This window comes from Periophthalmus magnuspinnatus, chromosome 9 (assembly GCF_009829125.3).
Source record: "Periophthalmus magnuspinnatus isolate fPerMag1 chromosome 9, fPerMag1.2.pri, whole genome shotgun sequence".
In the NCBI taxonomy this organism is placed as follows: domain Eukaryota; kingdom Metazoa; phylum Chordata; class Actinopteri; order Gobiiformes; family Gobiidae; genus Periophthalmus; species Periophthalmus magnuspinnatus.
The window spans coordinates 7,281,848-7,299,059 of record NC_047134.1 but is presented as its reverse complement, the minus strand read 5'-3'; the positions used below and the strand labels follow the sequence as shown (position 1 = coordinate 7,299,059).

At 40.6% G+C, this 17,212-nt stretch overlaps 1 protein-coding gene across 2 annotated transcripts in view; it reads left to right on the top strand.

The window, feature by feature from the left end:
• Window positions 1–17,212, top strand: part of rasl10a (RAS-like, family 10, member A) — a 63,967-nt gene that overhangs the window by 36,095 nt on the left and 10,660 nt on the right. For both annotated transcript variants that reach the window (XM_055224498.1, XM_033972996.2), the window contains exon 2: window positions 3,430–3,554. In XM_055224498.1, coding sequence (XP_055080473.1) covers window positions 3,430–3,554 — 125 coding nt within the window. The remainder of the gene's footprint in view (window positions 1–3,429; window positions 3,555–17,212) is intronic.

The window sequence follows — 17,212 nt, the reverse complement described above, 5'->3', positions numbered from 1 at the left end:
CCTAGTAAGGTGCTCTAAAGGTACTCTAAAGGATGGACCTCAGTGAGGTTCTCCTGAGGTGTGGGCCTCAGTGAGGTACTCCTGTAGTATAGGCCTTAGTGAGGTACTCCTGAGGTGTGGGCCTCAGAATCAGAATCTAGGAACTTACTTCAGTGATAAAGTGCAACATAAAACACACTGAATAAATATAAATACAAATAAGGGCATGCACAAAGTTAAAAAGATATGCTTAAAAAAATCAAATAAAATACTTAAAGGTAGAAAATATATACAACAGCAGCATCAGAACAACAGTGCAAGTGAGGTACTACCAAGGAATGGACCTCAGTGAGGTACTCCTGAGGGATGGACTTCAGTGAGGTACTTCTGAGGGATTCCCTGTGTGTACTGGAGCTCTCAGAGCAGTGCTGTCGAGACAGACATAAGACAACGACATTTTTGTTTAGCTTCTGAGCCACTGAAACCTGTGTGTGCCTCTGACACCCCATTACACTACAGTTACATAGTACACATTACACAGTACACTATATGTCACTTGTTCCATGCACACACATACCTGATAACACCTGGCACATGCTCTGGGAGTGTGTGAGGCTCTCTGTGTCATATACAAATAGAGATGTACAGTTTTTTCATACATCCAGGTTTGAGTTCATGATTACATTTGTTATGTAAATATGTAACAGTGCAGCTTTAGCACAGTGCTGATATGTGGTCAGGGTCATGTAGTGTGGATGATGAGGCCAGTCTGTGCTGATTACAGAATATGCGAGATATGAGGGACTGTATATGGTGCATTGTTTTAGATACTGTCTGTGCTCATGTCAGTGATACCTGACTGTTGTGTAACTCACAGAGGACGTACTGTACATGTGACTCTTTATTGCCGTGTGCATTTGAAGATTTATCCATTCACATGCTTGTAAAAAATTAAGATATTTTTTAAAGCACAGTGGTTGAAAGTCTAGGACTATACCACCCTCACTCCTCTCACTACCATCTTTACAAGTTAGACCAAAAATACATGACTAAAATCCTATAGTTGCAGAAAACAACATATGTTTATTGAGATTCAGTTTTATTTTTGACACTCCAAGTCCCTCCCTCCCTTAGCTCCCCCTTCAGAGGGACATCACAACACAATCAGGTCTAATTGGCCTATCTGATGTTTATTGGCCATGGAAATTTACCCCTTGTCTGTCAGGACATTTTTTGAGGTGAAGATACATAAACCAAATTCAATCTGCACAAACCTGTCCTTTATTTGATCGGAAAGACATGTTTTTGTCATTAAATCTGAGATGTCATTGTTATAGATCTTAAAATGAGTATTCTTGGAGTAAATGTGAATTGTCTTTGTTTTTGCTTGGAAAATGCTGGTCTTGAGCCATTTGTTTATGACTTTGTTCTGCACCAAACATTCCCACAGCCAAAACAACAGGCTGTCATATCAACCATAGCGGAAAATATCTGTTGTGGAAAAAGTAGTAATAGTCTGAGAGCTGAAGAGATTTGAGACTGGAGGTCTAACACATAATAAACACTGTAATTCCAATTAGATTTGTGATTTATGTTTTCACAAGGATTCTGTTCACATTATAAACATGCCCAAAGAAATGACAAAAATACTGAAATCTGAATCCCACACAATTTGCTAATTTCAACCATTCAGATTTAGCTTGTAGTCCAGTCCAGTCTAGTCCAGTCCAGTCTAGCTATGCTTCAGTTGTAGGGAGTATTATACATCTGACTGTGTAGCCCAAAATAATAAGGATTATGATTAGATATGTCTTTCATCTTTAAATGATACATATTATGCATTATTTTTGGTATTGTTATTGGCCTTTAAATATGCTCTTGAGTGTCTTTTCTTTGACATCTCATGCTTTAGATCTTAAAAGTTCCTGGTTTGTACGAAATGGATTCCTGTGAGCTTTAAGCCATGTTATAATGTTACCTCCTCAAAAACATAACTGGAGTTGTGTTTTGCGATGCTTTCTTATTATTAAATCGAGTAATCCTTTATTATTAGTCTCCACAGCTCAAAATACTCATGTAGTGGTAGTTTTCAATTTAACAGCTACCTTTTACCTTTTTTTAGTAGAGATTTGCAATTCCAGGGCTGAAATTATATAAATGATTCTATTGAAGGTTTATGGAGTTTAAAAACACAGTGGAGCACTTCCTGTATTACCACATGACATCACAAGGTGGAACAGGGTTTGTGCGTTAAATATGAATTAAACAGAACTAAACTTTTTTGATGAAGAAACAAAATTATAACATAGGTTAGAAAATCGCAAAACATAGGCCATTTAAAATAATGCCCAGGTTGTCAATGTTGTATTTAGAGTAGTAGTAGTAGTAGTAGTACTATTTATTCAATTAAGACACTATTGCTCTGAAAATGTATATTTTCCCCTACCCACCATACATGCCTACTGTTCTGTACTTTGTCCTTCTCATTGCTTGCTAGCACGATCGCCAGCTCTCTTTAGGCGTAGCCGTTAGCATGGTCCAGCAAAAAGATGACATTCATGGCAATCTACCATAAAGGGCAGGCGGCAATAAGTGCTGCAGTTTTCCAGCAGAAATCAAAGAACTTGTTTCTTTTATGAAGTCATTTTAGATCAATATTGAGATTTAGAATAATATATCTCCTTTAAAAATTTACTAAACATTAGTTCAAATTTTCATGGCTATTGAACTGTGTATAATGCATTTTGATAGCATTCTGTTTCAAAAGTGTGTGCCCCTCCAGTGGCCACTGTAATTTCAAGTACTAGTTTAACAGCTCTATTTCAAATGTGGTCTTAGTGTAGTTTAGGTGTTTAGTCCCAGGGGGTCTTATGGAAAATGCCCCCTTTTTACCATGTTATAAAGTTGTTGCCTCATCAGACATACCTGAAGAGGTTTTAGATGTCATCTATGCATGTTTCAGTAATTCAGCACCTCCCCTGGGTCCTATTCAAACCTTCAGTACAGTTAGCTGTAAGATTCTGTCCAATGCTCAGCCCACAAGCCTATGTCATTCATGATCCCACCCGACAATTCTTCATAAATACACAAAAATATGATACAGAACAGTACACTACAGCTTCACAAACCTGATGCGATATGCAGTAGTTTAATAAGCAGAATGCACATTGACTGTGTTGTCATAGTGCTTTTAAGGGGGACTGACTTAACAAAAGTGAAATTTATAGTAATATGTTTTTGGCAAATATAGAATTTTCAAAACAATAAAAGGTAACATGGTGATCTAAGTATGTGTTAGCGGTTAATACCCCACAAATACCCCTCTTTAAGTTGTTTTAGATCTATATTGAGATTTAAAATTTGCAAAATACAACATAATGATTCCTGGAAGCATAATGTGTCTTCTTTAAATGCCCCTCCTAACACAGCCCCCCTATGTGTGTCCCTCAGGAGTGGTTGGATCTGCGTTGTCGGGGAGTCCGCAACGCCAATGCCTACATCCTGGTTTATGACATCTGCTGTGTGGAAAGCTTCGAGTATGTCAAGATGATCCGCCAGCAGATCGTGGATAACAGGTATAAGGCACGAGGACAGAAGGGGATATCTAGACAGAGGGGGATAGAGAGAAATATGGGGCTTGAAATAACAAGTTGTTAGAGATGAGGGAAGAGAGAATGCCAGTCTCTACTAAACAAAAGGTAAGGTGTATGTGTGTATATATGTGTGTATACATACACATAGCTAGCGACCAACAGCCAGTGTGGATCCTTGGGCAAGACCCTTTGCTCTACTGCCTACCTCATACAATGATGAATGTCAGGTGAAACAGAGCACCTTGATGAGACTACCCCCTACCTCAACCATGACAGAAACCAACAAGCTGATATACACTTCAGCAGCAGTGATCCTAGAGATGCTTGGCTATAAGAGCAACCATGGGAGTGAGTGAGTGACCAATGAAAAAACAAGTACCCAAGAGGTCCAGCCAGATGCCCTACCTGAAACATTGGAAACAGGCCAAACAAAGGACTTCCGGTTTTGGCGCGCTTCTAGGCAGACATATGAGTGGGCTCCGGAGTGAATTTTTTGAAAAAAACAATCAGACAACCTCCGTCAGTTTACTTAAAGGCCAATAAAGGCTAACTAAACACAAGAAACACTCAAATGCTTTCAAAAGTGAACCCTAAGACGGCCATATCAAGAACAGCAGAGGAATCCTGCCGAGTTCTCTACTGAGCGAACTAGCCCCGAGACCACTGAAGCTAATGAGGATGCTAACGGTACATGTGAAATCTTGGCCACTATTTTCTCACTAAGAGGGGGATTTCACAATAATGAAGGAGGACTTTGCGATTTAACGGTATTATGAGTGCTGTTAAACAATGTCCGGGTCAAGATAAAGGCACTGACGACTTGCATGACTGACGCCGAACACAGAATAATCTCCAACAAAGACGAACTGACAAGTGTGAAAACGCAAACCACTTCCAAAGCAAAATGTGCGGAACAGGTGATGGGTAAAGTGGATGACTTGGAAAACTGAGCACGCCGCTCAAATCTGCGTCTGGTGTGTCTGCCAGAGTCAAAAGAAGGAGGCGATATGTGTGCCTACCTGGAAAAGTGGATCCCAAATATGCTTGGCGGGCATAACTTTCCTCAGCCACTGATTATTGAGAGGGTGCACCAAGTTGGCAGATTGGACCGTGGTGGAGCATCATCTGGGAATTGAAATTCTGCTGCACGTCCCAGGGCGGTAGTAATGAAGTTTCTAAACTACACTGACAAAGTTTGTGTGATGAAAGCAGCCAGGACCATGGGTGATATACGCGTCGATGGAGGGAAGGTGATGTTTTTCCCCGATTTATCTGCGGATTTACTCAAGCGAAGGAAGGTTTTAGATCCCGTAAAGAAGGAGCTAACCTCTCTCAGCATTCGTGATTTGCGCTACGTAACAATTCATCCTGCCACACTGCTTATGACTGTCGGAGGAAGGCGCCACACCTTTATTAATGCAGCAGCAATGGCGCTGTTTGTACAGAGCCTGAGCGGAGCAGCACCTGACACTGAGGAGTTTGGTTGGACTAATGTCTGCAGGTGATATTTTGTTTTCTAGTCTTTTTTCTTTAATTCTTTGATCTAAAACTGTTTGCTAAATAATACCTTGAGGTAGGCACTTTGGTTATATATTATATTTGGTAAAAAAAAAAAAAAAAACTCTCACTCTTGGAGGTCTGTTCTGATTTTAGTGCAATTTTTCCTTTAGACTTAATATATATGGAGCTTTCTCCCGATCACTATTAGCATGCTGTTCCCCAAATGTGTGGACCAACTTGGCTCCATAGCCAGACTTTACCCATTAGGTGTCTTTTGGAAACAAGCTAGGGAAGAGTAGTGTGCATTTCATTTGGCGGAATGCAACTTGTTTTGTTCAGGTTTTAGACACTGTTGTTTTGTGCTGGTTTACTTTTGGTACATTTATTTTATCATTGTATATTATAGTTCAACGAGTACAATCAATATTATAATTTGTCATCATGTCATCTGAACTACAGTTTACGTCTTGGAATGTAAGGGGTGTAAATAAGCTTCTCAAGCTTAAACAGGTAATGAGCAGAATTCAAGATTTAAAAGCTAAGATAGTGTTTTTACAAGAGACACATTTGACACCAGATGATGCAGTGAGGGTGAGAAGGAGATGGCCTGGTCAAGTTTTTTCAGCTTCTTTTAGTTCCCAATCACGTGTTGTGATCACTTTAATACATAACTCAGTGCCCTAACTCACCTAATAAATGTAGACGCTGTTAGGGCGATACCTTATTATACAATGCTAAATTAATTTGACTCGACTGAATCTAGTAAATTTATATGTCCCAAATTTTGATTTTATTTTTATTTTTTTAGCTCTGTCCAATCTGCCTGGTGTCTTTATTATAGGTGGAGATTTTAATTGTACTCTCTGACCTGCAATTGATAGATCAACAGGGAAGGACACGTCACATGCTCAGTCTTGGACAGAATTACTTCATTGGGCCCAGTTCTGTTTTCTCTGTACATGTTGCCTTTAGGCGCAGTTATCTCAAATCACAATGTGTCCTTCCATCTGTATGTAGATTATTTACAAATCTACCTGCCAGTTGTCACTAATTCCTCTGACAGTTTGGAATCCATCAACAAATGTTTAAATTATATTAAACTGTGGTTGTCCCAGAACTTTCTCTGTTTGAATGAGGACCAAACAATGTATTGTGTTTGGAACATCCAACCTGCCCAGTATCTCAGCTTCTGGTCTTGTTGCTTTGGGCCCCCACTTTAACCACAAAAATTTGGGGATGAAATTGGATAGTGGTCTAAAATTTAATAAACAAATAGATTCTGTTTATTCTGTTTATTCTGATTAATCAAGCTAGTCTTCACCGTTTGCAGCTCGTGCAAAATGCTGCAGCTCGCCTGCTCACTAACAGTTGGAAACATGACATCACCCTTGTCCTGTACTCCTTGCACTGGCTCCCTGTCCAGTTCAGAATTCATTTTAAAATTTTGATGTTTGTTTTTAAAGCAGTCAGTGGTCTTGCACCCTCCTACTTGTGTGAGATTTTGAGCCCTCACCAACCCAGCAGAGCTCTACGATCTGCTGGGCAACATCTGCTGGAGGTCCCCTGGTCCCAGGGCAAACAGTGGGGTGATCGTTCTTTTGCAGTGGCCGGTCCAAAACTCTGGAACTCTTTGCCCATTGAGTTACGTTCCATCACTGACCTGCCTTTGTTCAAAGCCAAACTTAAAACCTATTTATTTAGAATGGCTTTTAACACTTGTGGCCCTGTGACACTTTCTTTATTTTAATGGTGTAATGTGCTTTGTTGACCTATTTGTATGATGTTTATTGTTTTTAATCTTCTTTTTAATGTTGTTTTAATGTTGCACTTTGGTCAGCTTTAGTTGTTGGAAGGTGCTTTAGAAATAAAGTTTGATTTGATTGATTGATTGATTATATTAGAGGGTTTAATTTAACAGAGAAAACATCATTCTAATCAGTCAGTCCACCTTCCAGACTTTTTCTAGAATTTCTAGAATACTTTTTGGTCTCTGCCTCCCTTACATCTTCTGTCACCAAAAGCTGGTATAATAGCATTATTATTTAGGACCATTCAACAGTGTCTTTTAGTCTTAAAATGCCTTTCTTTCAGCCAATCTTTTTGGCTGAAAGATCCCTAATTCATGGAATATATTGGGGTACAAATTACTGATTTCTTAAATAAATAAATAATACAGATCAATTCAGCTTCTACTCGTTGGGAAGCTTTTAAAGTTTTTTTAAGAGGTCAAATGATAAGCTATACAAGCTCCAAACATAAATCTTGGAAGCATGAAATGGAACAATTGGAAAATAAAATAAATCAAATTCAGTCAAACCACTTTAATAATCCCTCTGAGCAAACATATAAAGATCTCCTTGAACTCAGAGCCAAATATAGTATCCTTTCAGTTAATAAAGCTACTAAAAGCCTAGTTAAACTAAAGCAATCCTACTACAAGCAGGGAGAAAAAGCTAGTAAGTTTTTAGCCTGGCATATAAAACAAGCAGAGTCTGAGAGAACAAGAAACACTATAGAAACTATTGATGGGGTTGAAACCAGTGATTTTAAAGAAATGAATAACACCTTTAAATTATTTTATGAAAACCTGTATGGCTCTGCTGTCTCTATCTCTGCTTTACAAAACCAGAAAACCTTTTTGGATTCATTGAATATTACTCCATTTGAAGAAAACAAGGATGTCCCTATTAATCTTAATCCTAAAATGTGTGTGCTGAATATTTATTCAGTATATTTTCCTAAAAATAATGTGTGTAGCACCCTCAAGGATTTAGCATGAGCACGAGGTAGAGAAAACAGAGTTTATTCTTCTCTTTAACAACCCGTGAGAACTACCACGAAAAAGAAACAATACATAAATATAAATGAATTTCAAACAATACATACACATTACATAAAACTTAAATCACACAAAAAATAAAAGTACACAAACCTCGTGAACCGACATCCACGAGGGGCTAATTGATACTTGGGCTCTTTCTTCTTATTCTGAGATCTTGAAACGTGGCTGTGGCAAAATGCTGATGGCTGAGTGCACATCTAATTAGGGTCGGGCGGAACTTTGTTTAAATTTTTTGTTCTGTGGTTTTCTCCACTAGATGGAGTAAATGCGAAAAGACTGTTACACTCCCACCAAATCACTTGTGATTTATAGAACTAAACATTGATTTTTAAACTTATGAATTAATTAATTTAACAACTATGAATTATGAACTATTTATGAATTACTATTTTTGGAAGTAAGGGTTTGATTTCTTCATTCTGCTTCCAACAGAACAACCATCTTTTGAATGGGCCTCTCCAGGTAAACAGGTTTGGAGATGGGCTTTCCTTTTCCATCCAGAGTTGGATCACTCATTAGTAGTTTAACCTTTCTTACTCTCTCATCCTTACTAGGATATATGTCAACAATCTTCGCCAACTTCCACTGATTTCGTGGGGCTGTTTCATCTTGAAGAAGTACAATATCATTGACCTTGGCGTTTCTGTGTTGTTTGGTTCATTTTATTCTGCTTTGAAGATTCAGCAGGTACTCTTTTTTCCATCTTGTCCAAAAGGTATTGGCAAGGAGTTGAACACGACGCCATCTCTTTTGAAGATAAAGATCTTCTTTAACAAATTTGCCTGGGGGTGGAGAGATGATCGTGGACTTCATGGTCAGTATGTGGTTCGGTGTTAGAGGTTCTGGGCTTGATGGGTCACATAGTTGATCCGTGGTCAGTGGTCGACTGTTTATCACTGCCATGACTTCATACAGGAATGTTCTTAAGGAGGAACTGTCGAGTTGTGTGGCTGATTGTTCTAGGATTGATGTCAGGACACTTCTTATGGTACGTATTTGTCGTTCCCAGACACCACGCATATGACTTGAAGCTGGGGTGTTCATGAGGAATTCACATTCCAGTTTTCCCAATTTTGCTTGATCCATTTCCTTGAGTGCTTCTGCAAACTCATTTCTTGCACCAACAAAGTTTGTACCTTGATCACATCTTATCTGTCGGACTGGACCTCTTATGGCAATGAATGCACGCAGGGCACAGATGAAGGAATCTGTGGTTAAATCATCAAGCATCTCAATGTGTACGGCTCTGGAGCACATGCAGGTGATTAGCAAGCCGTAGCGCTTCAGCTCCCTCCGGCCTTCCTTCACATAAAAAGGACCAAGCAGTCCATACTGCATGGCGGAGTGGCCTCCATCCGATCCTCTGGGAGGTCTGCCATCTTCTGCTTTTCTGGACACCTTCTGAACTTTCTGCATTGTATACATCTGTAAATATGAGAGGATACAACCTTGCTGCATCCAAGGATCCAGTATCCATTTGCACGGAGTTCATTCATAGTGATCCCTCGCCCCTGATGGTATGTTTTCTCATGATAGTGCTTCATCTAGATAGTCATCTAGAAATGGACTCAACTTGTGTAGCTTATTGACCTTGTCTTTGGTTTGGATTACAGTGTGCCATTAAAGGCTTTTTCTTGACTCATTCTGATGACTGTTAGCTCTGCTTCCTTTCTTTCTTCAAGATTACTGACTTCACAGGATCTTTTCTTACATTCCTTCACTTCTTTTGCAAGGCGCTTGAGTCTGGCAATGGCTTTGATCATTCTTGACCAGTCAGAGAACTTGTGTAAGCGATCTAGGAGTGACCTTTGTTCTCTAGCTTGTGTCTTGAGTACTTGAACCTTTTTGACTTCTGGGTCACTGCTTGATAACCCTCCCACCTAGATTTCACCGCTGAGCATATCCTTTTGCCAGAGAAAGTCTGGACCTTTAAATCAGTTCGAGGCTACAAGTTGTTCAGCTGTAAGGCCTCTAGAGGCATGGTCTGCTGGGTTTTCTTCAGATGCCACATACCTCCACTGTGTAGGCTCTGTGCTTTGTTTGATACGCTCAACTCTGTTTGCGACGAACACATGGAACCTCCTGGCTTCATTTCCAATGTATCCAAGGACAACCTTTGAGTCTGTCCAATAGGTTTCTTGTAAAAGTTCTACTTCTAGTTCCTTTTTCAGCATATCACTGGTGCGAACAGCAACTATAGCAGCTGACAACTCAAGTTGTGGAATTGTTGTGAGTTTAGACGGTGGAACTCTTGATCTACCCATAACCAGAGAACAGTGGACTGCTCTGAGGTAGGTACACATGCCATATCCAGATGCACTTGCATCGGAGAAATGATGCAGTTCATAATGCTCTGCCTTAAAGTCAGTTGGAGTGTAGCATCTTTGAATCTTTACCTTTGCCAAGTTTCTCAGATCAAGCAGCCAAGATTCCCACTGTGGTCGAAGACTTTCGGGTAAGGTGTCGTCCCAGCTGAGTTTATCTCAACACATCTGCTGCAAGATCTGCTTTCCTAGCAGTATGAAGGGTGACACAAATCCAAGCGGATCGAACACGGAGACAAAACTCCTCTTCGAGTGAGTGGATTTCACTCTGAATTGAAACTGGTCTGATTCCACACACCATTGCACACCTAGTGCTCTCTCCATTTGCACTTCACTCAAAGCCATGTCCAGTTTTTTGGCAGCTACAGCACATTCTTCTTTCGGCAGTGAATCTAGGACCTTGGTGCTGTTTGAGATAAACTTGTGTAACTGAAGACTGCCAGTACAACAGAGCTCACGTGCCTCCTTTACTAGATGTATAGCTTGACTTTCTGTATTGACACTTGCTAAACCATCGTCGACATAGAAGTTTGTTTTAATAAACTTGATGGTTTCTTCACTGACGCGTCCTTCTCCTTCAGTTGCTAAGTGCTTGAGGCCATAGTTAGCGCAGCCTAGGGAGGAAGCTGCACCAAACAGATGAACTTTTATTCTGTAGATTGCAAAAGGAGTGTTGAAGTCACCATTCTCCCACCATAAGAACCTTAGATAATCTTGATTAGCAGCACACCCTAACCCTAACCCTCTAACCCTAAGAGGGGGCCACCAGGAGGTGGCCCAAAAATTGATACGGGTGGGCGGAGGGGAGCCGGACGGGGGGCAAAAATGTCAGTGGTGCGGGCTGGTAGACTGTCCAGTGGGGCAACAACGGTCCGGGAAACGGGCGGACGACACAACGAGGTCCCTGGATGGAAAGCTGAGTCCAGCGGAGCTGCGAGGGTCCCACCGAGGGGGCAGAGGACACGAAGAGGTCCCTGGACGGAGAATGATGTCCAGCGGAGCTGCGACTGTCCTGACGAGGGAGCAGAGGACACGAGGCGGTCCCTGGATGGGGAACAGTGTCCAGCGGAGCTGCGACGGTCCAGGCGAGGGGCAGATGACACGAGGAGGTCCCTGGACGGGAAACGGTGTCCAGCGGAGCTACAACGGTCCAGGCAAGGTTCAGATGACACGAGGAGGTCCCTGGATGGGAAACGGTGTCCAGCGGAGCTACAACGGTCCAGGCGAGGAGCAGACAGGTTGGAAGTGGACCGGTTGGTACAGGACAGCAAATGGGGAACAGACCCGTGAACCGGAGACAGACAGGTAAGCAGGGTGGGCTGGTTGTATTGTCCGATGACCCCGAGTCTGCTTGGTCCATAGTTGGCGAGATCGTTCTGTCGTAACGGGTGAGTGTAGCGTACCAAAGGATGCAGACAAGAGCAGACGGGCGTAGGGCAGAGCAGGCAGGAGACATCCAGGGCCGGAGCACGACAGGAACACAGGGATGCCAGGAACGCAGGCACGACAGGAACAAGAGAGGACGACAAACACAGCACAAACAGGGTGAGTCCAAACAGACGATCTCGCCCCGAGTGTCTTCCCCCATCTCCTCTTATCCATGGCAGGTGTGGTGATTAGCCAGATGGAGAGCAGGTGCGCGCGGGAGGAGCCAAAAGCTCCGCCCAGCTCCAGGTACAAGCAGGTGAGGGAGGGGGAAGAGAGAGTACAGGAGGGCAGCAATAAACAGACATCATGACAACACCACAGTGACGCCACAAATACAATTGGTGCAATCTAAAACTGAAAGGGACATGACCTTAGATAAGAAGGGGGAAGATGCATATCTCCCTCCTCCTTATACTGACCTTTCACCTTATAGTGAGGCCCATAAATTACTAACTCAAGCTACTAATTCACAAACTTGGGCTGTTACACCCCCAACACTGATAAAAACTAATGAATCCAAGTCAACACCACAATGTCCATTGGTATTAGTTAAAGCAGGATTAGTAGACATAGTAGAAGAACCTACAACAATTGAAGCTATTAAAGTAGTAAACACAATGGTTGATGATAATACGGAAGCAAGTGATGACAGTGCAGGAGGAGCAACATCTATGACAGGGCAACTGATTGACCCAGATGATGTTAAAACACTGAAATTTGTTAATGTGAAGGGCATTAACACTAAAGGCTCAATAACTCCTACACCCACTGAATCAATAATAAAAACAATACAATTTAGAAGTGATGATAAGCATTTCTAGTAAAATAAAAACAAAAATAGATAAACCATTGTATGAGACTTCGTTTACAACTGATGTTAAACCTAAATTTACAAGGCCAAAAGGTTTACATATTAGTGATCTACCAAACACAGGTTATGGTAGAGTTCCAACTGACCTTTTGACCCCTCCTACATGGGTCAGGCATGAAAGATCACCATACTCTCAGAATCCTGCACTCTCTGAACAGTTTACTCATCAGAAGTATGCATATAAAAATAAAGAGCAGTATGTTTTAAACTCATCTGACAGTAATGATTTATTTGAGCATTCACATAAACTTTAGAAGAATTTTTGTTTAATTAGATCATGCTGAAATTTAAGTAAACAATTCAAACCATGTCTTTATAATTATTGAAAATTCCTCACTTTAACTTTAGGATATTGTAATATAGATACAGATTTCTTATGCAAACTGCATTTTTTGAGGTGAAAATTAACAACTTGTCCATGCAAGTTGGAATAGACTTTGAATAGATTTTAGTTTTGACTGAAGTGGATTTGAGATGGGTCTTTGGCCTGTTGTGTCTGGGTGGGCGTGGTCTGAGTGCAGTGGCTCTCTGGGTGCATCTAAAGACTGTCTAAACATGGCTGCTGCACCATAAAACTGTGGAGCCTGTTCTTGGATCCACACAGTCAAATATTTTGTTTTTAACCCAATTACAAAATTTAGAAGTGTATTCATTTATTTGAAACAGTTTTGCTCCATTCCTGAAAATAATCATTTACCAATATAACATTATTTAGGTTATTTTTTCATTGTACATCAGAGCTGTTGCACTGGGGCTTCTACATAATGCATATGCAACATATTTGAAACGACATTCAGAATGGCCACAGTTAACAAAATTAGAAACAAAAATTTGGAAACGGTATACTTATACACGTGCACCACAAGGTTTTGTGCACTCTCCAGGGTATTTTAATCAGGCTTTGAAAAGAGACCTTACTGACCTTTTGCTTCCAAGTGGTACAGTTCTTATACAATATGTAGATGACATCCTCATAGCCTTCCCTAATGAACAGGACATTCTCACCGCAACCCACTCCACTCTTTTACGATTGGCTGAGAAGGGGTATAAAGTTAGTAAATCAAAATTACAATTTGGAAGACGAAGGGTTGTATTTCTTGGGAGATCAATTTCAGGCTCATCTTCCTCAGTTTCAAACCAACATCGATCTACCATACTCCACCACCCTAAACCTAAATTAGTAAAAGACATGTTTAGGTTTAACAGGTTTTAGTAGGAACTATTTACCTGAATATGTCAACCACACAGCCCCACTAAGAGCACTAATAACTGAGGCAGGGCCAACTAACCTTACTGCTCAATTAAACTGGAATATTAAAGCAGCGGAAGCATTTATTTCCTTGAAATAACAGATGGCATATTCATGTGACTTGGCTGTACTAGATTATACCTCACCTTTTCACCTAGATGTGTATGAGAAAAATGGAGTTGGCAATGCAATACTTTATCAGAAAAAGGGGGACGGTGTGGCAGGTCAACGTAAAGTGCTTATGTATCATAGTGCTAAATTAGACAATATAGAAAAAGGACATCCACCATGCACACAACATGTGGCAGCTATATCTATGGCCATAATTAAAACAGCACACATAGTGAAATGTCATCCTCTAATCATACATACATAACATGGAGTAGCAGCCTACTTACAATCAGTAGCTTTTACACTCTCAGAACAACGCACAGAGAAAATCAAACAAATACTAGATCAGCCACATATTACATTTGAAGGCACAACCATCAATATGGCAAATGATCTAGGGACAGGGACACCGCACAACTGCGCTGACATAGCACGACTAGACATGATTCTAGTACCAACATTGTATACAGAACCACTGCAGAACCCACAACTAATGCTGTTTTGTGATGGATGTAGCTATAGAGATAACACAGGGAAAATTAGAACATCATATGCAGTAGTGAAAGCCACTGGACAAAAGTTTGAAATCATGGAAGCTAAAGAGATACTTATGCCAGGGGCTTCAGCACAATTAGCAGAAGTCATAGCTTTAACCAGAGCATTGCAATTAGCTAAAGATCAAACAGCAAATATATATTCTGATTCTGCTTACGTAACGCATGCAATACACATTGATGCCCCTCATTGGATGCGTAAGGGATTCATAACCAGCACTGGACAACCTATTAAACATCTCAAAGAAATGGCTGAATTGATAGAAGCTGTTAAATTCCCATCTGAAGTAGCTGTATTAAAATGCAAGGGCCATGCAGAGAGAACAACACTTATAGCTAGAGGGAATGAAGCAGCAGATGCAGCAGCAAAAAAGGCAGCAGGTTATAAGGGACCTCCAAGTAAAAAGTATATGTGTGTGCAGATGGATGAAGAGAAAGATTCAGTGAAGTTGACAGAGCAGGATATTATTGACTTACAGACTCACGCAGGACCGTATGAACATAGTGTTTGGACTGACAAGGGTGCGAAGAAGGACGAAAAAGGACTTTGGTGCTATCATGACGGACGTTTAGTTGCACCTAACTCTTTCTCAAGATGGGTCGAAGTTACCCCAGTAAGGAGAGAGACAGCTAATTTAGTCATTAAGTGACTAAACAAGAGAATTTGTTCCTAGGTATGGGTTTCCCCGTACCATCAGATCTGATAATGGCACACACTTTTCTAACAAAAATATGACAGCAGTGTGTGAATATTTTGGTATAAAACAACATTTTGGAACAGTCTTTCACCCACAATCCCAGGGCCTGGTTGAAAGAGCAAATCGCACATTGAAAAGCTATCTAGCTAAAATCATGAACTCCACCAAAATGACATGGCTGGATGCCTTGCCATTAGCGCTGATGGCAATGCGATCCACACCACATAAACATCTCAATCTCTCTCCACATGAGATCTTAACTGGGAGAAGGATGGACACTCCTCTCCAACCTGTTGTGTGTGTACCTAGAAATGACCAAGACCATGAAATCTCTGACTATTACAAAGCATTAACTAATTTAAGTTTAGTTCTCTCCCAACAGATCCTGAACCTGGAGACCTCCTCTGAGTCAACTTTGGAAGACCCAATCAAACCTGGTGATTGGGTACTGGTGAAAAGTATTAAACCTAATTGGACTGAACCCAAATTTGTAGGTCCTTACAAGGTACTTAACATTCGCTCAAGGGCTATTAGAATCGAAAAAATTGACAAAGCCCACAAAAGCAAAGTGAGCCACTGGATTCACATTACTCATTGCGTCAGAGCTCAACCTCCTGAACGCACTCTGAAACAAATTAGAACTGATTTGGCCAAACTTGATTAGTTAATTATGACTGTGGCATTGTATGAGTACTCTCATGAGATACTACATTAGTTGTATTGTTATTTACCATAGTGCTCATGCCACCTATTATCTGGTATTTTGAAGTAAACCAACTCACTAGCTTTATATATTCTAGCAATTCATTAAATAATAGGACTGAAAGAGGGGTTGAGGTCCCATTATCATTGATTTGGAATGCCACAAAATTTCTTAATGTTGCCACGAAAAACAAATGGTATAATTGGCTCTCCACTAGCGCTGATTTATATCTCCCAGGACAGCCCTGTCTAGCATGTGCACCTGCTTATCCAAAACCAGAGTATTTAGTTCCCATACCCTTCTCTTATATTTCTGATCATTATAACTTCTCACGCTCTCACATTGTAAAAAATTATAACCAATACCTAGCCTCTGTTAATTGTTCCTGGGAAACATGTAAAGCAGGTGGTCAAGGCATAATAAAAAGTACTGAAAATAATAAAACTATTGTATGGAACAAAGGCAGTCACTGTATTAAACTGTCTACTAGTCTCATGCCCCCTACTGAATGTCTTGCTTATATGTCATGGTCTCTTTATACCAAGCCTGATACTTTTGGCAAACCTACACGAAATAATCTTTGTAGCCATTTTCACTGGCCATATATGCCTGCAAATATAAATCCACCTCACTTTTCCAAATTGCCCACAGTACAATTAGAATGCATACAAAGAGCCCACACCTATCAATCTACTTTTGTTGGAAATCTTACAGCAACCCTGTGTTCTACTATCGCTATAGTTAATGATAGTTACTCCTTTGCTCCCCTGAATTATTCTTCTGCGTGTGCGGTTACTGGTATGAAAACTACCACATGTCCACTAATTCATACACGGCCTCTAAGGAGACAAGACTTTGCCGTAGCTGACATGTGGTGGCTTTGCAACTCTACTAACTTACTGGCTACTTTGCCCATACACTGGTCTGGTCGTTGTGCGAGAGTGATGTTCTCTACTACTTTTTCTATCTTACCTATTCCTAACCTCTCTTCCTCAGTAGATTACACACTCAACTAGACCCAAAAGATCCGTAATAGACAACATTGACACTAACCCAGCTAATATCTATATTGATGCAATTGGTATACCTAGAGGTGTACCCAATGAGTATAAAATGGCTAACCAAGTGGCTGCAGGTTTCAAATCTATTCTTTGTTGGTGGTGTACCATTAATAAAAATGTAGATAGAATTAATTATATTCATTACAATGTTATGTATCAGGCCAATCTAACTAGAGCTGCTTTACTCCTATTACAAGAAGAACTACATGCTAATACGTTAATGACCTACCAAAATCGTATTGCTCTAGACATGCTTTTAGCTGAAAAACAAGGTGTATGTTCACTCTTTGGTGACCAGT